Genomic DNA, 25,292 nt, shown 5'->3' with positions numbered 1-25,292 from the left:
ATGATCAATCATAATGAAATAGAGCTGCACAGTCCGGAAATCAAACCAGGATCGCCTGGCTAATTTACCGGCTAAAGCTCTACCTATTGAGCTAACCAGAAGGCTTTAAGCTGCATATTTTTCCATTTAAAACTTTGAAACAGATATGTAAGTTAGCACTGTAGACAGCATTGTAGAAATTTTTGGATTTATCAAAGTCATGCAGAAAGGGATTGAGAGTTATTGAAATTTTGAAACTCTGTTAAATTGTTGAAGTTCTGTCCTTGAAGATGGAGCTTTGCCAAGTAGCAAAAAAATAGCATTGAAGTAGTTGAAAACCCAAGAAATTGCATCGACATTTTATTCTTAATCATCATTCATAACTTATTACCTTTAAGATATCATATCATCGATTTAGAAGTTGTTTTGTAAAAAATTGGAATCGTTTATTTTGAAATTTTCCATTTCCATAGCATGATCTATAATGGTTGATTAACTGAACAAAATGCAAATCAGTGTATATGATACAGTTATTTTATCGCTACTGTATAGTGTTACCAGTATGTAATTTTAACATATATAATACTGCACATTTGTAACGTTGCTTTTTATTGGATAATCGTGACATTTATATAGTTTTATAAACCTGCCAACTGTATGAAGAAAACTCACTTTTTTCTCTAAGAAAAGATGCTTGCTGTATTATAAATTTGTTTTTATGAATATATTTCTTACATGTTATATGGCCGTATATAAATGGTTGTTTGCAATAATTATAACCTGAACTTCTATTTCCAAACAAACAATTATATAGGGCCATATAACCTGTCAAAAATCTTAATAACTATTAATATAATGTATATTACAGAGAACCATCATGGGATACATATGGTGTACAGGTATTCCTGAGGTAAGATTATTTTCTATATACACATGACTTAAAAAAATCCTGTATAAACAGTATAGAATAAAGACAGTTACAGGAAATATTTATGGTTCACGTATTTTGTGACAATAACAATATTCAGTTTCATTGGTTAAGGTTGCCAACTAAAAATCTTTAAACCTTCTCTGATGCGGATTCACTCTTGTGAGGATCTAGTTTCTGAAATAAATATTTTTTCATTTTTGTGCTTCAGAAAAGTTAATCAGATGTAGTAGATTTGCTTATCACAAGCTTTAACTAGCATTTTGTTTTCTGGTCCAAAATTACATCCAAACTTCACAGGAATGTTCCTTTGGTGGTCACCAAAGAATTCAATTCCATGCAGCACTCTGGTTGCCATGGCAACCAAAAGAAAAAACTTAAGATATCTTCTTTTAAAAACCCAAAGAACTGAGCTGAGATATTTGGCATGAAACATCTTCCTGTGAGTGTCTACCAAGTTTGTTCAAATAAAAGCCTTGGGGTCAAAATTAGCCCCGCTTTGGGGCTCATTGATTTTCCTTATATGTAGACTATTATAAGTAAACACTTAAAAAATCTTCTTTTAAAAAACCCAAAGAGCTAGAGCTTAGATGTTGAGAATGGGTGTCTACCAATTTTGTTCAATTAAAAGCCCTAGGTTCAAAATTGGCCCTCCCAGGGGGTCATTGATTTTCCCTCTATTGTATATAGTAAAAACTTAAAAAATCTTCTTTTAAAAAACCCAAAGAGCTGGAGCTTATATATTTAGCATGAAGCATCTTCTAATGGGTGTCTACCAAGAGTGTTCAAATAGAAGCCCTAGGCTCAAAAGTAGCCCTTGGGGGTGTCATTGATTTTCCTTAACTGTAAATAGTAAAAACTTAAAAAATCCTCTTTTAAAAAACCCAAAGAGCTAGAGCTTAGATATTATGCATGAAAAAAATCTTCTTATGTGTGTCCACCAGGTTTGTTCAGATAAAAGCCGCGGGGTCAAAATTGGCCCTACCCCGAGGGTTATTGATTTTCCTTATATTTATATTGTAAAAACTTAAAAAAATCTCTTTTAAAGAACCCAAAGAGCTAGAGCTTAGATATTAAGTATGAAAAATCTTCTTATAGGTGTCTACCAAGTTTCTTCAAATAAAGGCCCTTGGGTCAAAATTGTTTATAGATTACAATATTACTTGTTCCTTGTCATGGAGAGTTTTATATTCAGGTGAGCGATTTCAGGGCCATCATGGACCTCTTGTTCTAGATTATTTTCAGTTGAAAAGGATTTCACATTTACAATTTTTTTTACATGGAGAATTAAAATTTCTTTATTTAAATTTAAGTGTTTTTGATGATGAATTGTGTCACTTTTGGATATTGGCTACTTCTGATTTTATTATGTTTCAGATTTTGTTTAAATGATCAAAGATGTATTCAAGAAGATGTAATACCATATTGTATGGTCAAAGTTAACAACAAGATTGCATTACTTCAGGTAATTCATGTAGAATTTATTTTTCCTATAGTTTTTAGCTCTCCTTTATTGAAGGGATGTGATTGATGTGAATGATAAAGACCAGGGAAAGAAATTGCAATGTCCAAGAACCATAATTCTACCTTGTTTAATTTTTTTAATGATCTCCCTTTATGATACTTAAAAATGCTACATAAGTACCTAAGGCTTGTCCTGTGTAGAACTTGTAAACTATCAAGGATATCTCTTTGAAACTTAAACATTTATACAGACTAGTTAGAGGTAGTGCTTTGTTAAAGAACCGTAACTTTACATTACTTAGTTTTCTTTAATTATCTCCCTTTATAATATTTAATATTTATAATATTTAATTATGCTTGGCTGGAGAATAAAGTATTGAAAGAATTTGGTTTTATCTTTATCTTCACACAGTGATATAGGTTAGTCAGAGAAAATACTAAGTACATAAATGAATTGACAATGTTCAGGTTCAGGGAGCACTCATTGCCTTAAGTAATATTCTTGTCTTTAAAATGTTGTGATCAGGATTCAACAATTGAATATTTTAGGTAAAGGACAAACATAGCGGACCTGTGGATATTACCCACTTATGTAACTTTACTAAAGGAAAGGATAGTGAAGATTATCTCCTTATTGAATGGGTGCCAAGTATGAGAAAGGTAAATGTCAAGTAAAGTCACATAGTGCAGGCAAAAGGTATCATAAAATACTCCCAATTTTGTGGGCTGTGTTTTGGCAAGCAGGTAACAATTCCACCTGACCCTTGATTAAGACCTATCAATTCACATATCAAACAACAAATCATCAAATTATTTTTATTTTTGTTTGGAAAAAGATATTAATTCTGAGTGCATTGTTGTAGAATAATGCACGGTTTGAGTTTAAATGCGTACAAATATAATCATGAAGGCCGATAGGCCTGAGTGAATAATTACAAAGCATATGAACGAAATACTGTGCGTTATTATACTATAATGCATGAAGAATTGATATCTATTTCCATTCTAACACATCAAGAAATACATATAGTTAGACTATATGCTTGGTGATTAAATTCTTTTTTTGTCTCAGAGTTTCCAATAACATTCTTTATAGGCTGTTCAAGTCGGTTGATAAAAAACTGTCGTTCAGTCTATCGTTTGCAGAAATATTTTGGGAATAACAAATTTTGAAATCGTTGATAAATTTTTTTGTGTGTTTATTTTATTTCACTATATTTTTCAAGCTCGGTTGTCGGATTTTGCACGTTGTGTTTGGCGCTACTACAGTGTTGATGACTGAATAAAAGATATTGGTGTTCGGATTTATTTTCTTATTTAGACCATTTTTAGCTCAACTTTTTTTTAAAAAAGTAAAGGTATTGTTATAGTCCTGCCGTTGCGTTGCCATTGCCATTGCCGTCCTCAAACTTGTACGTGGATCTTAACTTTTTTAGTTCTTGGTGAAACATGCTTTAAAATAGTTAAATTTAACTTTATATGGCATAAAAAATTACAAAGCATCACACGGGTTATTATAATTTATATATATAATATAGATATATTTATAAGATAAGCAGAGGGGAAAAACATGTGACTTTTATATCATATATATACTGTCCAAGTTTTTCTTACCTTCAATTTTCTTATATGTAGCAAACTATTCAAGAGATTGATCAATATAAGATACATGGTTGATTATAGTAAAAAAATAAAACTCTTGCTTCAATCCCACTACTATTTTCTCTCTGATTTTTTTTTTTTTTTCTTGTAAACATATTTACTATATTTAGAGTAACTTCGGGTAATGTCGACACTGGTGTAATTTCGACACCTTCTTCAGTTTTCCTACTGTATTAACAATAAAACACCATTTTCTACTTGATTTTAAATCAATTTTACGATGTCAGAACTATATGTGACGTCATCACTTGCTCTTGGTCTTTGAGGCATTCTTCCTTTTCTAGAAATTTCCGGTCTATGGATGTCATTGCTCGTAATCTTATAAAAAAAAACGCCAATTATCAGAAGGGTCGATAACTCAGGCACATAACTTTATCATCATTTCGTATTTTTGGATGGGTTATCAATGCAAATAAACCTTAAATATGAATGTTATGAACATTTAAGCTTGAGTTTATTCTCAATTATAAGACGCATAACAATTATACAGGGGTGTCGAAATTGAACGATACTTATCTTCTCTGTTGGCCAATTTTGACACATAGTCATAGAAACATTAAAACTTTAAATTCACAATAGTTATTAGCTCTACATGCATTAATAAATTATACAAATACGTTAATTAAAAAAAATCATCATGTTATTTTAATTTCAAGTTGCCAAAATGCAGAATGCTATTCATAATTTCCAACGCTGTATTGACATTACAAGCTTAACTTCATCAAATATGCATGAATTGTAACTAATTTAAAGATTTAGCATCACCAAATTTTCATAAGTCCTTTGATAATTTTCTGTCTCAGTCTGCTAACCCTGTATTTTTATTTCTGGCACAAACATCCCGTCTACTGTCATAAATACTGAGTCATCCGCTTGTCCTATGCCGTTTCCTTATTGTGTCTCGTCTACTGACAAAGGACTACTGACTACTTTCATGAGCATTCAATCTTCTGCTTGCCCTACGTCGTCTGATAGTCCTCTATTGTCTTTGGACAAAAGTTCAGTGTACTTTCATAATCACTGAGTTGTATGCTAGTCCTGTTTTGCAAGTCTACTGACATCGTCAGAATCAAATTCTGAAATTCCCACCTATGCTGACACTGACGACTACTTTGGTCAAAGTAGCCTGCGTCCTGGATGCACAAATAATGAATGATGAAGATTGTGACACTGACAAATGGATTAAGTGTACTTTAATTATGTCAAAAAAGATGGCATTTTTCATGTACAGGCAAACCGATGAATTTTAAGTTGCCTCTTGAGTAAATGATAAAAATACACCTTTGTTTGCGAATTTTGTGTCCGTTTTGATAATTGATGGTCAATGATTGTGCATATCTGTCTGTACTTAATAGCGCAGTATATTAACATCAAATCATTGCAGAAGCAATGTACAGGTAACGTTCTTATCAATCAAATATATTCTTGCATGTACTGTACTGTGGAGAATATAATTATGAACCTATTCAGAACTTAAAAGAAACGTGATTGTTACTCCGAAAATGAATCGTATTATATTTGAACATTATGTCATCAAATTCTTTCATTAGTTGAATCACAGATATATTTAGCTCCATGGTTGAATGTCATTTTATTGTCTTATAACAAAAAAATGAAATTATATGTAATGATTGAATATGATATATAAATCTTTATCTAATTGCACAGTCAAACAAATAAATGTATGATGTTCTCCTTTCATTTTTAAAAAAAAATTGGAGTATGTCGAAATGAGACGAAACCTGTTGAAATTATACGACCATATCTATGTTCGTAAGAGAGATATTACAAATCAAACAAGACATTCTTGTTCGTTTACATAATCAAGAAGTATTCCAAGAATGTGAGTTTCACATTCGGGTTAAAATCGGATCTTGTAACATCGACACCTAAATTTTTGTGAGCAAAATTCTCTAAAAGTGTCGAAATTACCCGATGTTACTCTATATATAATATCTTTATTTTTGTAAAATGTAACTGCTGTGTAGCAAGTCATCAATAAAAAGTAAAATTATCTTTTATATCACATAAAATTCTAAAAAATTGATCAATGAAGCATATCTTCAACTTTACACTATAACACAGTGTTCCCACTTCTATTTTTCATTGGGAGTATTTTTACCCCTTACCTTTGAAAACTGGGGTTAAAATAAAAATTCAGGGGGTACATAAATTTGTACAATATTTATATGAAATTTAAGGATAATTCCAAAATCATACATCAGACAATTATGCTGTTTTCTTCAAGATTCACTTCATCACTGCCCCCCCTCCCCCCCCCCCCCCCCCCTTAGGTAAAATAATTGTGACCAACACCAGAGACATAGATAATAGAGATAGGCAACTTCCTAACCAGTTAAAATATCACGCGTTCCTGCTAAACTTAAAACTTGTACCAAGTAAAACTTATTAACCAGATATCAAAATCAGGAAAATAATACATTTTCTGAAAGCTTATGCATTTGTCTATGGCTGCAGGTAAAAACATTTACAGTTCCCATTTAAATAAATGATTTATCGATTTTTAAAGAGAACTACTTATTAATTTTTGTTACAAAACAATTCATGTTACGAAAAAACTGTCTCAGTAGGTATGTTCTGCTATGTTTTTCTAAGTGAAAGACATGGAAAGTTACCAATATTTTAACATACAGTTATAGATAAAAGATTTACCTTTCAAATGGTATATAATATTAAAGGATAAAATGTACATCCATAAAGTTTTATGTGCTACAAAATACCTAATTATGTCTCCCCCACCTTGGGGGGAGACATATTGTTTTTGCCCTGTCCGTCCGTCCGTCAGTCCGTCCGTCCATTCTTCGTTTCCGGACGATAACTAGAGTTCCTTTTGACCTACAGCCCTCAAACTTCATAGGATGATTGGTCTTATAGAGCTGATGTTCCCTATTGTTTTTGGGGTCAGTAGGTCAAAGGTCAAGGTCACACTGACCGTTGGTCAATTTCTCGTTTCCGGATGATAACTAGAGTTCCTTTAGACCTACAGACCTCAAACTTCATAGGATGATTGGTCTTATTGAGCAGATGATCCCTATTGTTTTTGGGGTCAGTAGTTCAAAGGTCAAGGTCACAGTGACCGTTGGTCAATTTCTCGTTTCCGGATGATAACTAGAGTTCCTTTAGACCTACAGACCTCAAACTTCATAGGATGATTGGTCTTATTGAGCAGATGATCCCTATTGTTTTTGGGGTCAGTAGTTCAAAGGTCAAGGTCACAGTGACCGTTGGTCAATTTCTCGTTTCTGGATGATAACTAGAGTTCCTTTTGACCTACAGCCCTCAAACTTCATAGGATGATTGGTCTTATTGAGCAGATGATCCCTATTGTTTTTGGGGTCAGTAGTTCAAAGGTCAAGGTCACAGTGACCGTTGGTCAATTTCTCGTTTCTGGATGATAACTAGAGTTCCTTTTGACCTACAGCCCTCAAACTTCATAGGATGATTGGTCTTATAGAGCAGATGATCCCTATTGTTTTTGGGGTCAGTAGGTCAAAGGTCAAGGTAACAGTGACCGTTGGTCAATTTCTCATTTCCGGATGATAACTAGAGTTCCTTTTGACCTACAACCCTCAAACTGGGGGGAGACATATTGTTTTTGCCCTGTCCGTCCGTCAGTCTGTCCGTCCGTCAGTCCGTCCGTCCATTCTTCGTTTCCGGACGATAACTAGAGTTCCTTTTGACCTACAGCTCTCAAACTTCATAGGATGAATGGTCTTATTGAGCAGATGATCCCTATTGTTTTTGGGGTCAGTAGTTCAAAGGTCAAGGTCACAGTGGCCGTTGGTCAATTTCTCGTTTCCGGATGATAACTAGAGTTCCTTTTGACCTACAGCCCTCAAACTTCATAGGATGATTGGTCTTATAGAGCTGATGATCCCTATTGTTTTTGGGGTCAGTAGGTCAAAAGTCAAGGTCACACTGACCGTTGGTCAATTTCTCGTTTCCGGATGATAACTAGAGTTCCTTTAGACCTACAGACCTCAAACTTCATAGGATGATTGGTCTTATTGAGCAGATGATCCCTATTGTTTTTGGGGTCAGTAGTTCAAAGGTCAAGGTCACAGTGACCGTTGGTCAATTTCTCGTTTCCGGATGATAACTAGAGTTCCTTTTGACCTACAGCCCTCAAACTTCATAGGATGATTGGTCTTATAGAGAAGTAGACCTTGACCTTGGAACCAGCCATACGAAACATGTACTCTACACGTTCTCTGGATGTGGTGAATTTTTGTTTCAAGTATCTACCAGAGAGGCTTCATTGTGAAAACGAGTGGAGTCATCCCAACACACTACAGTTATCATGATTTTACATACATTTTAATTTGAGTTGTCTTTCAATAGTGTAAAAAAATCTGACAATATGAACGTTTGTTTCAAGTATCATCAAAATCCTTTAAAGGTTTGAAGAATTATGGAGCAGACACAATTTCATTTAATTTCATTTGTGAAACTATATATGATATGACCATCAAGTGCAATTTCGTTTGACGCCCGCCTGCCATACGCTGATTGAATAACCAGGATTTTCAAAATTGAATACCTGGTTAAAAACAAACAGTTTAGGAAGCATCTTCTCATACAACCTTAACAATAGAAACCATCCATAGACAGCCTTCATTGAAGTGACTACCGGGTATTTACATTATCTTATCTCCATTTCCATTCCTGTTTCCATTCACAGTTATTCTCAGCAGTGGGGGAGACATGCGCTTTTTTACAAAAGCATCCTCTAGTTTTTCACTTTTTTATAGGCATGAGTGATATTTCAATGGAGTATATAGGAGCTGCTTATCTCTGTTATCTATGTCTCTGCCAACACTTACTGGCATATATCTCAATCTCAATTAATATAACATTATTGAAGTTATCTAAGTTCATAAACAGCATATAAATTGTGACTACACACCTTTGAACAAAACAAAGCTTCCCTTTTGTTGATGTTTTTAATTAACAAAATCGGCATCGCGAAAATATGTGACAAATGAAAATTCGTCAGTTTTCTGCAGAAACATTTACAATTTCAGTTGTTGCTGATTACAATTATATTAGAATTAATATTTTTTTAATATTTTAAGACTGTTTTTCATTGGCTATTCTTACAGGCATCGTAAAACAAAAATTTGAAATTTGTAATTTACGGCAATAATTCCCAGTTGGGGGTCTGTAAACTTCATTGTGAATTCGGAGATTTTCTCACATTTCATCAATTTCAATGCACTTTAAGTGAATTTTGTTTGAAAAATTGCTCAAAAGAATAATTTTTGAATTATCCATGATTAAGATTCCGACTTTCTGTGCGTATTTTTACCCTCTTGCCTAAATTTCTGTACGTGAATTTTGTTATTTGTGCGTAAAATAAATACGCACATATGTGCGTAAATGGGAACACTGTAACAATATGTCTGTTCATTTATAGATCAACAAAACTAAAGTTATATGTGATATCATAATGTTTCACTAATTTTTATAGTAATGTATTGAATGAATGATGATGATATGATGCACTTATACAATTGTTAGTGTCATATCATATCTTGTCATGTCTTTTACATCATTTTATACAATCTGATATAATTGTTATCACTGTCATCACTGCGAATGTTTCTTCTACTAACACAAAGTATACTATTATCAGCACACCAACATGCAGCATAAGGACTGTCTACATCCTCCAGTATAGTTTTACTGTCTTTACAGTCATCACTTACTCTATATATACAATCACTGTTGTAACCATTCACCAAGAGAGACCCATCATCTAACAGTGTTATACCACTTGGTCCTATAATTCCTACTGATCCTATCATCTCTCCCTGCCAGTTAAATCGTAGAACTACATGTTTGTAACAGTCAGATACATAGATTGAATGACTGTTTGTTGTGACAAACCAAGGATAAATGAATATTTTGTCCCCTTTGGAATCTTTATAAACTTTAACTTCAGTATTACCTTTTGAGTCCATGATTTGTAATTTAGCAGGATTTACAAATGTGACTGCAAGTTTTCCCTGATGATGACTGATACCATGACACTCTCCATCTACCTTCAGTTTGTTCTTCAGTGAGAGTGAGTCTGGGGAGAAGGAAATGAACTGTATTGTTTTACTGTCTGGTAATGTAACAGCAAGTGAATCACTGGAGACAATGGTGATATCCCATGGTCCTGAGTCAAGCTTTAATTGTTTTATTGTTCCACTATTAATGTCTATCATTTTAATAGAGTCATTATTGAAATCTGCTGCAAATATTTGATTTTGAGGAGAAACAGCTATACCAGTAATCCAGCAATCACTTTTATCTGAGGAAGATTTAGCATTGAAGTTTCTAGGTGTAGACAATTTCATTGCTACTGCAGTTGGATTCTTTGGTTCAGCTGGCTGTTTCTTATTCTTACTGCTCAATGTTCCTAATGATTTCTGATCTTGAAAGAATTTTTTGATGTCTTGATTTGGTTCAAAGATGTACTCATCAATGTCATTGATTGTTGATAGTTGTGATATTATATTGTTATTATCTTGAATCAGTTGCTGAGCTCTCTTAAGTTCAGTAAACAGTTGGTCAGTTTTCTTGTTTGAATTGAGATGTTTCAGAGTATCAGCTGATGCTTGAAGTGATTTGTTGATGTCATCACATGTTGTTTCTGTTGTTTTCAACTTTTTGTTGTTGACTTGTTGGAGTGTTGTAGCAGTATCTTTAACCTCCTTTTCTAGTTCATCTAATCTCTTGTTTATCTCTTTTCTGAAATTGTCAATTTCTGCTATAGCATCTTTAAGAGAAGATGTTGATTTAGCAACTCTTTGTTTCAGATCACTTGTAATCTTGGAGCATTTGTTTGTCAATTTATCAATATCTTTTAGAGTTTCCTTGAACTCCCTGCTGTCTAAAATCTGCCCTGATATATCAGGTATGTAGTCCACATGACAGGATGTTGGTGTGTGTTCAAGGGTCACACAAACGCTGCATATAAGAGCATTATGGTCATGACAGTAGAATTTAATCACTTCCTTGCTGTGTTTAGTACAAGGCTTTATAAAATCACCAGTCTGTGGACTGGAAGTAGATTTGTACGATCTATGGAGTTTTTGTTTTTGTGGCATGTGATCTTTATCTAAGAGTTGGTGATGGCGTAGTGGTTTTGGTCGTCTGTAAGTGTTGAAACAAGATTGACATAAGTGTTCCTCACAATCTAAACAGTAACCAAAGGCAGGAAGCCTGATATCAGCTCTGTCACATATTTCACAATAAATGTCAAAATCTTCAGCACCACCCTGAGATAGTGTAGATGAGAATTTCTGAGATGCCTTTTTACCAGGAACAGCCATTATTCACCTGGAATACACAAATAGCATACAGTTATTTATGACCAGCAGTGAATTTGCATAAAGAAGAAATTTGATTCAGATTCTTTAATCTTGAGTGCTAACTGCCCAACACAATATGTTACTAACACCTGATTTAAACTTTCATGTAAACTTCATGTAATGTGTTGAAAGCATAATTCCAGATTATTTTATCACCTACGGAACTGCTTTCATATTAATTATTGAAAAATCTTTTATGCTTACCACTACCCCATCTAGAACATTGAAAATTAGGAAAGATGTGGGAGGGGTACAGGAAAGTTATTGTCAAGGTCAATGTTATAATGATCATAAATAAGATATTGTAAAGTTTTGTTTTATTTACTTTTAAAAATAAGATTATAAACTTTAAGTTTTGTTTTATTTACTTTTAAAAATAAGATTATAAACTCACTATGGTTTATCCTCCTTGCTGTGATATTTTAAATGCACAAAGTTTATTATATTTTAATGTTTCTCATCTGACAAGTGAATTCCCATCTAGTCTATCCGCTGATATGAAAACTTAAAAAAAATCAGTTCTTAAAGATTAAGTTATTGATTCACCAGCCAAAACTAGTTCAATATTTAAACAAGCATGTTACATGATATAAATGTACAAAGGTATTTCACTTTTTAGCTCGACTATACAAAGTATATGGAGAGCTGTCCTACTCGCCCCAGCGTCGGCGTCCGCGTCCAGATTTTAGATTAAAGTTTTGGTGCAGTAAAATATTTTTCACTATAACTTTGTCATTTCTTAAGGTATCAACTTCAAACTTCAAATATATGCTCCTTATCATCAACCACATCTTATGTGACAAGGTTCATAACTCTAGCACCAATATTTTCAGATTTATCTCCCCTTGAACTTAGAATTTTCCTTAAAAAATACTATTTTTTACTGTTTCTTCTTTATTTCTTAAGGGATCAACCTCATACTTCAAATATATGTACCTTATCATCATCCCCATCTTATGTGACAAGGTTCATATAACTCTAGCACCAATATTTTCAGATTTATCTCCCCTTGAACTTAGAATTTTCCTCAAAAAATACAATTTCTTACTGTTTCTTCTTTATTTCTTAAGGGATCAACCTCATACTTCAAATATATTTACGTTATCATCATCCCCATCTTATGTGACAAGGTTCATAACTCTAGCACTAATATTTTCAGATTTATCTCCCTTTGAACTTAGAATTTTCCATAAAAAATATTATTTTTTACTGTTACTTATTTATTTCTAAAGGGATCAACTTCATACTTCAAATATATTTACGTTATCATCATCCACATCTTATGTGACAAGGTTCATAACTCTAGCACCAATATTGCAAGAATTATCTCCCCATAAACTTATATTTTTTTTACTAGAAAAATGTTATTTTTTCTAATAACTTTTTTATTTTTAAAGGTATCTACCTCAAACTTCAAATACTTATTCCTTTGCATCAATTACATTTTATGTGACAATGTTCATAACTCTTGAAGCAATATTTACAGATTTATCTCTCTTTGAACTTAGGTTTTTCTTTAAGAAATGTAATAACTTCTTTACTTTTTAAGGTATCTACTTCAAACTTCAAATATATATTTCTTATCATTACTCAAATGTTGTGTGACAAGGTCCATAACTGTAGCATGACTATTTCTAGAATTATTCCCCTTGATCTTGGAATTTATGTTAACAAATATTATTTTTTTACTATAACTTAATACATAATTATACATAATTGATTTTTCTTTCATAGTTTTGTCCTCCTTACTGCGTCCAGTATTTTATTAGTCGAGCTTGGCTGTCTCCTGTGACAGCTCTTGTTGTAAATGCTATCTCGCTGTACAAACAAATTTTACATTTTATGATATCTTGCTGTTGATAGCAACATAAATATCCTTCTTCACAATCCCCAGGATAGCTCTTGAAATGAAACATGTCTTCGCTATAAAATCAGTATTAAATTTTTCTTGATTTATTTTTTTGTCTGTTTTTTTTTTTATGTTTTCGCGCATCGAGCAGAAGTACAAATTTTTTCTTCACAAAAAATTGCAAACTTCTCCACATGAAAATTTTTCAAAAGTGAGTACGTCAGTGAGTAACATTAAACATATTGTTACGAATTAAATTGTCAAAAAATATAATAAATGTCATAATCCAAATTGTCACAGAACATATCACTCACATACACAACACTTTAAATGTCTGTACAGTGTTGATGACTGAATAAAAGATATTTGTGTTTTCGGATTTATTTTCTTATTAAGACCATTTTTAGCTCGACTTTTAAAAAAAAAAAAATTAGAGGTATTGTTATAGTCCTGGCAGCGTTGCCGTCCGCAAACTTGTACCTGGATTATAACTTTTTTAGTTCTTGGTGAAACATGCTTTAAAATAGTTAAATTTAACTTTATACGGCATAAAATTTACAAAGCATCACACGAGTTATTATAATTTATATATATAATATAGATACATTTATAAGATAAGCAGAGGGGAAAAACATGTGACTTTTATATCATATATATACTGTCCAAGTTTTTCTTACCTTCAATTTTCTTCTATGTAGCAAACTATTCAAGGGATTGACCAATATAAGATACATGGTTGATTGTAGTAAAAAAAATAAAACTCTTGCTTCAATCCCACTACTATTTTCTCTCTCTGATTTTTTTTTTTTTTTTTTTTTCAAATTTTTCTTGTAAACTAATTTACTATATTTAGAGTAACTTCGGGTAATGTTGACACTGGTGTAATTTCGACACCTTCTTCAGTTTTCCTACTATATTAACAATAAAACACCATTTTCTACTTGATTTAGATTTAAATCAATTTTACGATGTCAGAACTCTATGTGACGTCATCACTTGCTCTTGGTCTTTGAGGCATTCTTCCTTTTCTAGAAATTCCCGGTCTATAGATGTCATTGCTCGTAATATTATCCAAAAAAAACGCCAATTACAGAATCTCATAAGAAGGGTCGATAACTCAGGCACATAACTTTATCATCATTTTGTATTTTTGATGGGTTATCGATGCAAATAAACCTTAATGCTTCCGAGGGATCACTTTGCTTCCAGAATTTTGTACTTCACAACAGCAGGTGTCAAGTGCCGTGTGGCAGCCGTAAAAAGTTGCCCCGTACTTCACTTCAGTGTTGTTATATTTTCTGGTCCTTCGGGATCATTGATGCCAACACTATAAGTGTTGAGAATTGAGTACCGCTCAAGCCGGTGCTAGGGGGCGTGAGGGATGTTGCACTCATTCATTATCCCTCATGTACAGACTCAATCAAACCGAGTCTGCAATTCTTATGTTATTTTGTTGTGATTAATGCTTCCGAGGGATCACTTTGCTTCCGGAATTTTGTACTATACAACAGCAGGTGTCAAGTGCCGTGTGGCAGCCGTAAAAAGTTGCCCCGTACTTCACTTCAGTGTTGTTATATTTTCTGGTCCTTCGGGATCATTGATGCCAACACTATAAGTGTTGAGAATTGAGTACCGCTCAAGCCGGTGCTAGGGGGCGTGAGGGATGTTGCACTCATTCATTATCCCTCATGTACAGACTCAATCAAACCGAGTCTGCAATTCTTATGTTATTTTGTTGTGATTAATGCTTCCGAGGGATCACTTTGCTTCCAGAATTTTAAATATGAATGTTATGAACATTTAAGCTTGAGTTTATTCTCAATTATAAGACGCATAACAATTATACAGGGGTGTAGAAATTGAACGATACTTATCTTCTCTGTTGGCCAATTTCGACACATAGCCATAGAAATATTAAAACTTTAAATTCACAATAGTTATTAGCTCTACATGCATTAATAAATTATACAAATACGTTAATTAAAAAAAATCATTATGTTATTTTAATTTCAAGTTGCCAAAATGCAGATTTCCAACGCTGTATTGACATTACAAACTTAACTTCATCAAATATGCATGAATTGTAACTGATTTAAAGATTTAAAGATTTAGCATCACCAAATTTTCATAAGTCCTTTGATAATTTGCCGTCTCAGTCTGCTAACCCTGTATTTTTTTCTGGCACAAACATCCCGTCTACTGTCATAAACATTGAGTCATCCGCTTGTCCTATGCCGTTTCCTTATTGTGTCTCGTCTACTGACAAAGGACTACTGACTACTTTCATGAGCATTCAATCTTCTGCTTGCCCTACGTCGTCTGATAGTCCTCTATTGTCTTTGGACAAAAGTTCAGTGTACTTTCATAATCACTGAGTCATCTGCTAGTCCTGTTTTGCAAGTGAACAGACATCGTCAGAATCAAATTCTGAAATTCCAACCTATGCTGACACTGACGACTACTTTGGTCAAAGTAGTCAGCGTCCTGGATGCACAAATAATGAATGATGAAGATTGTGACACTGACAAATGGATTAATGGTACTAATTATGTCAAAAAAGATGGCATTTTTCATGTACAGGCAAACCGATGAATTTTAAGTTGCCTCTTGAGTAAATGATAAAAATACACTTTGTGTCCGTTTTGATAAATGATGGTCAATGATTGTGCATATCTGTCTGTACTTAATAGCGCAGTATATTAACATCAAATCATTGCAGAAGCAATGTACAGGTAACGTTCTTATCAGTCAAATATATTCTTGCATGTACTGTACTGTGGAGAATATAATTATGAACCTATTCAGAACTTAAAAGAAACGTGATTGTTACTCCGAAAATGAATCATATTATATTTGAACATTATGTCATCAAATTCTTTCATTAGTTGAATCACAGATATATTTAGCTCCATGGTTGAATGTCATTTTATTGTCTTATAACAAAAAAATGAAATTATATGTAATGATTGAATATGATATATAAATCTTTATCTAATTGCACAGTCAAACAAATAAATGTATGATGTTCTCCTTTCATTTTTAAAAAAAAATTTGAGTATGTCGAAATAAGACGAAACATGTCGAAATTATACGACCATATCTATGTTCGTAAGAGAGATATTGCAAATCAAACAAGACATTCTTGTTTGTTTACATAATCAAGAAGTATTCCAAGAATGTGAGTTTCACATTCGGGTTAAAATCGGATCTTGTAACATCGACACCTAAACTTTTGTGAGCAAAATTCTCTAAAAGTGTTGAAATAACCCGATGTTACTCTATATATAATATCTTTATTTTTGTAAAATGTTACTGCTGTCTAGCAAGTCATCAATAAAAAATAAAATTATCTTTTATATCACATAAAATTCTAAAAAATTGATCAATGAAGCATATCTTCACCTTTACACTATAACAATATGTCTGTTCATCTATAGATCAACAAAACTAAAGTTATATGTGATATCATAATGTTTCACTAATTTTTATAGTAATGTATTGAATGAATGATGATGATCTGATGCACTTATACAATTGTTAGTGTCATATCATATCTTGTCATGTCTTTTACATCATTTTATACAATCTGATATAATTGTTATCACTGCCAGCACTGACAATGTTTCTTTTACTAACACAAAGTGTACTATTATCAGCACACCAACATGCAGCATAAGGACTGTCTACATCCGCCATTATAGTTTTACTGTCTTTACAGTCACCACTTACTCTATATATACAATCACTCTTGCAATCATTCACTATGAGAGACCCATCATCTAACAGTGTTATACCATGTGGTCCACGAATTCCTACTAATCCTATCATCTCTCCCTTCCAGTTAAATCGTAGAACTGCATTTTTGTAACAGTCAGATACATAGATTGAATGGCTGTTTGTTGTGACATACCAAGGATAAATGAGTATATTGTACTCTTTGGAATCTTTATAAACTGTAACTTCAGTATTACCTTTTAAGTCCATGATTTGTAGTTTACCAGGTGCTGTAAATGTGACTACAAGTTTTCCCTGATGATGACTGATACCATGACACTCTCCATCTACCTTCAGTTTGTTCTTCAGTGAGAGTGAGTCTGGGGAGAAGGAAATGAATTGTATTGTTTTCCTGTTTGGTAATGTAACAGCAAGTGAATCACTGGCAATGGTGACATCCCATGGTTCTGAGTCAAGCTTTAATTGTTTTATTGTTCCACTATTAATGTGTATCATTTTAATAGAGTGATTATCGTAATCAGCTGCAAATATTTGATTTTGATTTTGAGGAGAAACAGCTATACCAGTAATCCAGCAATCACCTTTATCTGAGGAAGATTTAGCATTGAAGTTTCTAGGTGTAGACAATTTCATTGCTACTGCAGTTGGATTCTTTGGTTCAGCTGGCTGTTTCTTATTCTTACTGCTCAATGTTCCTAATGATTTCTGATCTTGAAAGAATTTTTTGATGTCTTGATTTGGTTCAAAGATGTACTCATCAATGTCATTGATTGTTGATAGTTGTGATATTATATTGTTATTATCTTGAATCAGTTGCTGAGCTCTCTTTAGTTCAGTAAACAGTTGGTCAGTTTTCTTGTTTGAATTGAGATGTTTTAGAGTATCAGCTGATGCTTGAAGTGATTTGTTGATGTCATCACATGTTGTTTCTGTTATTTTCAACTTTTTGTTGTTGACTTGTTGGAGTGTTGTAGCAGTATCTTTAACCTCCTTTTCTAGTTCATCTAATCTCTTGTTTATCTCTTTTCTGAAATTGTCAATTTCTGCTATAGCATCTTTAAGAGAAGATGTTGATTTAGCAACTCTTTGTTTCAGATCACTTGTAATCTTGGAGCATTTGTTTGTCAATTTATCAATATCTTTTAGAGTTTCCTTGAACTCCTTGCTGTCTAAAGTCTGTTCTGATATATCAGGTATGTAGTCCACATGACAGGATGTTGGTGTGTGTTCAAGGGTTACACAAACACTACATATAAGAGCATTATGGTCATGACAGTAGAATTTAATCACTTCCTTGCTGTGTTTAGTACAAGGCTTTGTAAAATCACCAGTCTGTGGACTGGAAGTAGATTTTGATGATCTATGGAAGTTTTGTTTTTGTGGCATGTGATCTTTATCTAGGAGTTGGTGATGGCATAGTGGTTTTGGTCGTCTGTGAGTGTTGAAACAAGATTGACATAAGTGTTCCTCACAATCTACACAGTAACCAAAGGCTGGAAGCCTGATATCAGCTCTGTCACATATTTCACAATAAATGTCAAAATCTTCAGCACCACCCTGAGATAGTGTAGATGAGAATTTCTGAGATGCCTTTTTACCAGGAACAGCCATTATTCACCTTGAATACACAAATAGCATACAGTTATTTATGACCAGCAGTGAATTTGCATAAAGAAGAAATTTGATTCAGATTCTTTAATCTTGAGTGCTAACTGCCCATCACAATATGTTACTAACACCTGATTTAAACTTTCATGTAAACTTCAAGTAATGTGTTGAAAGCATAATTTCAGATTATTTTATCACCTACGGAACTGCTTTCATATTAATTATTGAAAAATCTTTTATGCTTACCACTACCCCATCTAGAACATTGAAAATTAGGAAAGATGTGGGAGGGGTACAGGAAAGTTATTGTCAAGGTCAATGTTATAATGATCATAAATAAGATATTGTAAAGTTTTGTTTTATTTACTTTTAAAAACAAGATTATAAACTTTAAGTTTTGTTTTATTTACTTTTAAAAATAAGATTATAAACTCACTATGGTTTATCCTCCTTGCTGTGATATTTTAAATGCACAAAGTTTATTATATTTAATGTATCTCATCTGACAAGTGAATTCCCATCTAGTCTAACCGCTGATATGAAAACTTAAAAAAAAACATTTCTTAAAGATTAAGTTCTTGATTCACCAGCCAAAACTTGTTCAATATTTAAACAAGCATGTTACATGATATAAATGTACAAAGATATTTCACTTTTTGTAAATGCTATCTCGCTGTACAAACAAATTTTACATTTTATGATATCTTGCTGTTGATAGCAACATAAATATCCTTCTTCACAATCCTTGCAAGGATAGCTCTTGAAATGAAACATGTCTTCTCTATAAAATCAGTATTAAATTTTTCTTGATTTATTATTTGTCTGTTTTATATGTTTTCGCATAGCAGGAGTACACATTTTTTTCTCCTCAAAAAATTGCAAACTTCTCCACATAATTTTTTTTCAAAAGTGAGTACGTCAGTGAGCAGCATTAAACATATTGTTATAAATTAAATTGTCAAAAAACATAATAAATGTCATAATCCAAATTGTCACAGAACATATCATTATGAATGAAATTGTCACAGAATATAATGTCATAATCTAAATTGTCACAGAATATAATGTCATAATCCAAATTGTCACAGAATATAGTGTCATAATCCAAATTGTCACAGAATATAATGTCATAATCCAAATTGTCACAGAATATATCATAATCCAAATTGTCACAGAATATAATGTCATATAAATAAAATTGTCACAGAATATAATGTCATAATCCAAATTGTCACAGAATATAATGTCATAATCCAAATTGTCACAGAATATAATGTCATAATCCAAATTGTCACAGAATATAATGTCATAATCCAAATTGTCACAGAATATAATGTCATAATCCAAATTGTCACAAAATATAATGTCATAATCCAAATTGTCACAGAATATGATTCATAATCCAAATTGTCACAGAATATAATGTCATAATCCAAATTATCACAAAATATAATGTCATAATCCAAATTGTCACAGAATATGATTCATAATCTAAATTGTCACAAAATATAATGTCATAATCCAAATTGTCACAGAATATAATGTCATAATCCAAATTGTAACAGAATATAATGTCATAATCCAAATTGTCACATAATATGATGTCATAATCCAAATTATCACAAAATATAATGTCATAATCCAAATTGTCACAGAATATGATTCATAATCTAAATTGTCACAAAATATAATGTCATAATCCAAATTGTCACAGAATATAATGTCATAATCCAAATTATCACATAATATTATGTCATAATCCAAATTGTCACAGAATATGATTCATAATCTAAATTGTCACAAAATATAATGTCATAATCCAAATTGTCACAGAATATAATGTCATAATCCAAATTGTAACAGAATATAATGTCATAATCCAAATTGTCACAGAATATAATGTCATAATCCAAATTGTAACAAAATATAATGTCATAAGCCAAATTGCCACAGAATATGATTCATAATCCAAATTGTCACATAATATTATGTCATAATCCAAATTGTCACAAAATATAATGTCATAAGCCAAATTGTCACATAATATGATGTCATAATCCAAATTGTCACAAAATATAATGTCATAATCCAAATTGTCACAAAATATAATGTCATAATCCAAATTGTCACAGAATATGATGTCATTATTCATATTGTAGACAGCACAAAAAATGATGTCATAATTCAAATTGTCACAAAATATAATGTCATAAGCCAAATTGTCACAGAATATAATGTCATAATCCAAATTGTCACAAAATATAATGTCATAATCCAAATTGTCACAGAATATAATGTCATAATCCAAATTGTCACAGAATATAATGTCATAATCCAAATTGTCACAGAATATAATGTCATAATCCAAATTGTCACAAAATATAATGTCATAATCCAAATTGTCACAGAATATGATTCATAATCCAAATTGTCACATAATATGATGTCATAATCCAAATTATCACAAAATATAATGTCATAATCTAAATTGTCACAAAATATAATGTCATAATCCAAATTGTCACAGAATATAATGTCATAATCCAAATTGTAACAGAATATAATGTCATAATCCAAATTGTCACAGAATATAATGTCATAATCCAAATTGTAACAAAATATAATGTCATAAGCCAAATTGTCACAGAATATGATTCATAATCCATATTGTCACATAATATTATGTCATAATCCAAATTGTCACAAAATATAATGTCATAATCCAAATTGTCACATAATATGATGTCATAATCCAAATTGTCACAAAATATAATGTCATAATCCAAATTGTCACAAAATATAATGTCATAATCCATATTGTCACATAATATTATGTCATAATCCAAATTGTCACATAATATAATGTCATAATCCAAATTGTCACAAAATATAATGTCATAATCCAAATTGTCACAGAATATGATGTCATTATTCATATTGTAGACAGCACAAAAATGATGTCATAATTCAAATTGTCAAATACTAAAATGTCATAATTAAAATTGTGACACTATATCACATCATGAATAAAAAAAACCCCACAAACTATAAATGTCATAAACCCAATTGTCACACGCTATGAATCAAATTGTAACAGATCTTTTGCTTTTCTTTTTTCTTCTGTATACACATGCGGATATATATGGAAAGGATTCATACTTTGACAAAACTAATGTGACAAGACAGACCTATTAAATTTATAAAAAGGAAACGTTAAGATTTGTTCAAGCATTTCTTTGTTTGCTTTAAGAAAAAGTAAAAAGTCGAGCATTGCCCCCGCCCGGCGGTGGCTCTTGTCTATCATTTAAGGTAGTTTTCAAAACAAAATTCAACAAAAATTGTTTTTTATTTATCAGATTTTTCAAACAAAATGGTGCCATCAAAGTCTCAGTTTAAAAATACAGAGTGAGGAAATAAAAACAGCGAGTGCATTGTCGTAGAATAACGCACATATCTTGCCTTCTTTGTTAATATAAGAGACATCTACAATAGTGTTAGAATGTTTCTTTTGATATTTTTTTATATTGATTAAATTTCTTCTATGAGGAAGTGTACATTCAATATAAAAATTTGGATATAATAATGAGTAACATTGTCCCGGAATGTTTGTTTACAAAAGAGTGATATCTTGTCTCGGAATACAGAGAGTATTCACCTTAAAGTCCTATAAATTTTTTATTTGTTTGGCATTTAAAACAGTAACATAAGTATCTTATTACTCTTGTATAAGATAATTAGTTGCTATTAAGTTAATTAAAATTGGATAAATTCGACAAAATGTGACCATGAAAGCCAATCAAAAACATTTTATGAAGTCAGTTTGTTTTGCAAAGTATGACAGATTAGATAATCAAATTAAATTGGCATCAATTGAATACAAATACCTGGATAAAATTGAATCCGAACACCGAATAGTGATTTAAATGTTTGTATATCCAAACTGCAGATGATATCCTTGAAAATTTCTTCAGAAGATGATGTTTATTAAAACTGTTTATATTACTGTTACAGAGATACTGTATGATGTTATGTGTGGCAGAAAAACTATCTATACCTGGTGTAGTGTCTAACTTGTTGGAGAACAGTGTGAAAGATCAGTCCATCACTACAGAGATGGGTAATTAAACATGCTGCACATTAATTTTGTAATGTCGCTTTTCATTGGATAATTGTAACATTTGTAACATCGCTTTTCATTGGATTATCGTAACATTTATATGGTTTTATTTACACGGCTGCTGTCAATTTACGAAGAAATCTCACTTTTTGCTCTAAAAAAGGAAGTTTGCTGAATTATAAATTTGTTATAAATGTTCCTGACAGGTTATATGGTCATATATAAACAGTTGTTTGAAATATAATCCTTGTCTTGTTGCTCTGGTTATATTTCCAAACAACCATTTATATAGGGCCTTGTAGATTGTCAAAAACTGAATAACTAATAGTTAAGATGCTGATTAACCTATAACCTGCCAGATATCTTAAATGGACTTGTCTATCATTTAATCTGAACATATGCTTTGATAACTTTTAGAGTAAATTTCAAGAAATATACTGACTAAAATAAAATTCTGATGATGATGATAATGGCAAATTGGTGCCATGCGGGTAGCCAAAAGTCTAAGAGACAATGCTTAACAGGTGTTTAAATAGAAACTAATGCAGGATAGGGAATTTGGGAAGTTTTTCCTGTTATCCATTTATAATGTGGGTAGATATGAACTGTTTTGCGTAGAAAAATATTGTTATTAACATACATAGTAATATAATGGCGGAGAGTAGTATATATTTATGCTCTTCAAATTTTAAATTTAAAACAATGATGTCCTTATATTTTTATTGATACTTGACAACTGCTGTTAGGTATTTGAAACTAGAAGACATATGTTCTGAAGAGACATGTTTTTTTTATTATTTACAGTCCAGCTTAAGTTTGAGTTTGACAAGGATATTAGCTGCACAAGTCTGAAAGCTTCTCTGATTTGCCCAGTAAGTAATGTTTTAAATTCTTGTGGTAATGACATACTATTTACAACTGACTTAAGCATAATTTATTAAATAATGACTGGAGTTTATAATTTTTGATAAGGTATGTCAGTGCTATTTTTAGCTCGACTTTTTTTTTTTTTTTTGAAAAAAAAAGTAGAGGTATTGTTATAGTCGCGACGGCGTTGCCGTAGCCGTTGCCGTCCGCAAACTTGTACCTGGATCATAACTTTTTTATTTCTTGGTGTATTGTCTTCATACTTGGCCACAACAACCCTTGGGACAAGACCTTTCAGTAGACCACACTAACCTTGACCTAAATCCATAAATGACCTTGACCTTCAAGGTTAAAAGTCCAAATTTTGCTTGTTCATGCTGTTATTGGCTATAACTTTGTTATTTTTGAATGGATTGTCTTCAAACTTGAACATAATAATCTTGACTTTGAAGGTCAAATTATTGAAATTTTCATCTTTTTGGCTATTATTGGCTGTAACTTTGTTATTTTTAAATGGATTGTCTTCAAACTTGAACATAATAATCTTCAAGGATAACCCTTAAAAATAACATGACAGACTTTGACCTTCACTCATGAATGACCTTGACTTTGTTTTGGCTTTAACTGGCTGTTACTTTGCTATTATTGAAGGGATCAACTTCATATTATAACAGAACATACTTAAAGACTAGACCTTGTTGTTTATCGTGACTTCACCATGTGACTTCACATCGTGACTCCACCACGTGACTCCACCACGTGACTCCACCACGTGACTTCACCACGTGACTCCACCAATGACTTCACCACGTCACTCCACCACGTGACTTCACAAGGTGACTCCACCACGTGACATCACCACGTGACTCCACCACCACTTGACTTCACCACGTGACTCCACCACGTGACTCCACCACGTGACTCCACCACGTGACTACACCACGTGACTCCACCACGTGACTCCACCACGTGACTCCACCACGTGACTTCACCACGTGACTTCACCACGTGACTACACCACGTGACTCCACCACGTGACTCCACCACGTGACTCCACCACGTGACTCCACCACGTGACTCCACCACGTGACTTCACCAAGTGACTCCACCACATGACTTCACCACGTGACTCCATCACGTGAATCCACCACGTGAATCCACCACCTGACTCCACCACGTGACACCACCACATGACTACCACGTGACACCACCACATGACTCCACCACGTGACTTCACCACGTGACTTCACAACATGACTCCACCACATGACTCCACCATGTGACTCCACCACGTTATACCACCACGTGACACCACCACGTGACTTCCACTAACTTCCACGTGACACCACCACGTGACTCCACCACGTGACTCCACCACTTGACTCCACCACCTGACTCCACCACCTGACTCCACCACCTGACTCCACCACCTGACTACACCAGGTGACTACACCACCTGACACCACCACCTGACTCCACCATCTGACTCCACCACCTGACTCCACCACCTGACTCCACCACCTGACACCACCACGTGACTTCCACGTGACTCCATCACGTGACTCCACCACGTGAATCCACCACGTGAATCCACCACGTGACTCCACCAAGTGACTCCACCAAGTAACTCCACCACGTGACTCCACCACGTGACACCACCACGAGACTTTACCACGTGACACCACCATGTGACTTCGAATT

The 25,292-nt window shown here is 32.9% G+C and overlaps 3 protein-coding genes across 4 annotated transcripts in view; 1 reads left to right on the top strand and 2 right to left on the bottom strand.

Moving 5' to 3' along the window:
* The window catches only part of LOC132741964 (uncharacterized), a 70,440-nt gene that overhangs the window by 5,525 nt on the left and 39,623 nt on the right, over positions 1–25,292 (top strand). Inside the window, exons 8-12 of the mRNA XM_060730238.1 lie at positions 848–889; positions 2,285–2,372; positions 2,921–3,031; positions 22,619–22,724; positions 23,529–23,596. Of these exons, the coding sequence (XP_060586221.1) occupies positions 848–889; positions 2,285–2,372; positions 2,921–3,031; positions 22,619–22,724; positions 23,529–23,596 (415 nt within the window). The remainder of the gene's footprint in view (positions 1–847; positions 890–2,284; positions 2,373–2,920; positions 3,032–22,618; positions 22,725–23,528; positions 23,597–25,292) is intronic.
* LOC132741963 (E3 ubiquitin-protein ligase TRIM71-like) lies at positions 9,446–11,966 on the bottom strand. Its single transcript, XM_060730237.1, has 2 exons — positions 11,810–11,966; positions 9,446–11,383 (listed from the first exon to the last, which is right to left on the bottom strand). The coding sequence occupies exon 2, from the start codon at positions 11,374–11,376 to the stop codon at positions 9,601–9,603; it is 1,776 nt and encodes a 591-aa protein (XP_060586220.1). The 5' UTR covers positions 11,377–11,383; positions 11,810–11,966; the 3' UTR covers positions 9,446–9,600.
* The window catches only part of LOC132741965 (E3 ubiquitin-protein ligase TRIM71-like), a 51,897-nt gene continuing 41,652 nt past the window's right edge, over positions 15,048–25,292 (bottom strand). The window contains exons 1-2 of one of the 2 annotated variants that reach the window (XM_060730239.1): positions 19,044–19,524; positions 15,048–18,617 (exon numbers count right to left, since the gene is read on the bottom strand). In XM_060730239.1, coding sequence (XP_060586222.1) covers positions 16,832–18,610 — 1,779 coding nt within the window. In that variant the 5' untranslated portion in view covers positions 18,611–18,617; positions 19,044–19,524 and the 3' untranslated portion in view covers positions 15,048–16,831. Of the gene's footprint in view, positions 18,618–19,043; positions 19,525–25,292 lie in introns of those variants that run through there. The other variant, XM_060730240.1, reaches the window with a different exon arrangement.

The sequence above is a fragment of the Ruditapes philippinarum genome, unplaced genomic scaffold (assembly GCF_026571515.1).
Source record: "Ruditapes philippinarum isolate M1 unplaced genomic scaffold, ASM2657151v2 ctg2556_1_1_1_1, whole genome shotgun sequence".
NCBI lineage: Eukaryota > Metazoa > Mollusca > Bivalvia > Venerida > Veneridae > Ruditapes > Ruditapes philippinarum.
Note: the sequence above shows the minus strand (reverse complement) of the source record. Positions and strands in the feature narration are given on the sequence as shown.

Bases quoted from the DNA above. Each gene is read 5' to 3' on its own strand.
- LOC132741963 (XM_060730237.1), bottom strand. From the start codon at position 11,376: ATGGCTGTTCCTGGTAAAAAGGCATCTCAGAAATTCTCATCTACACTA.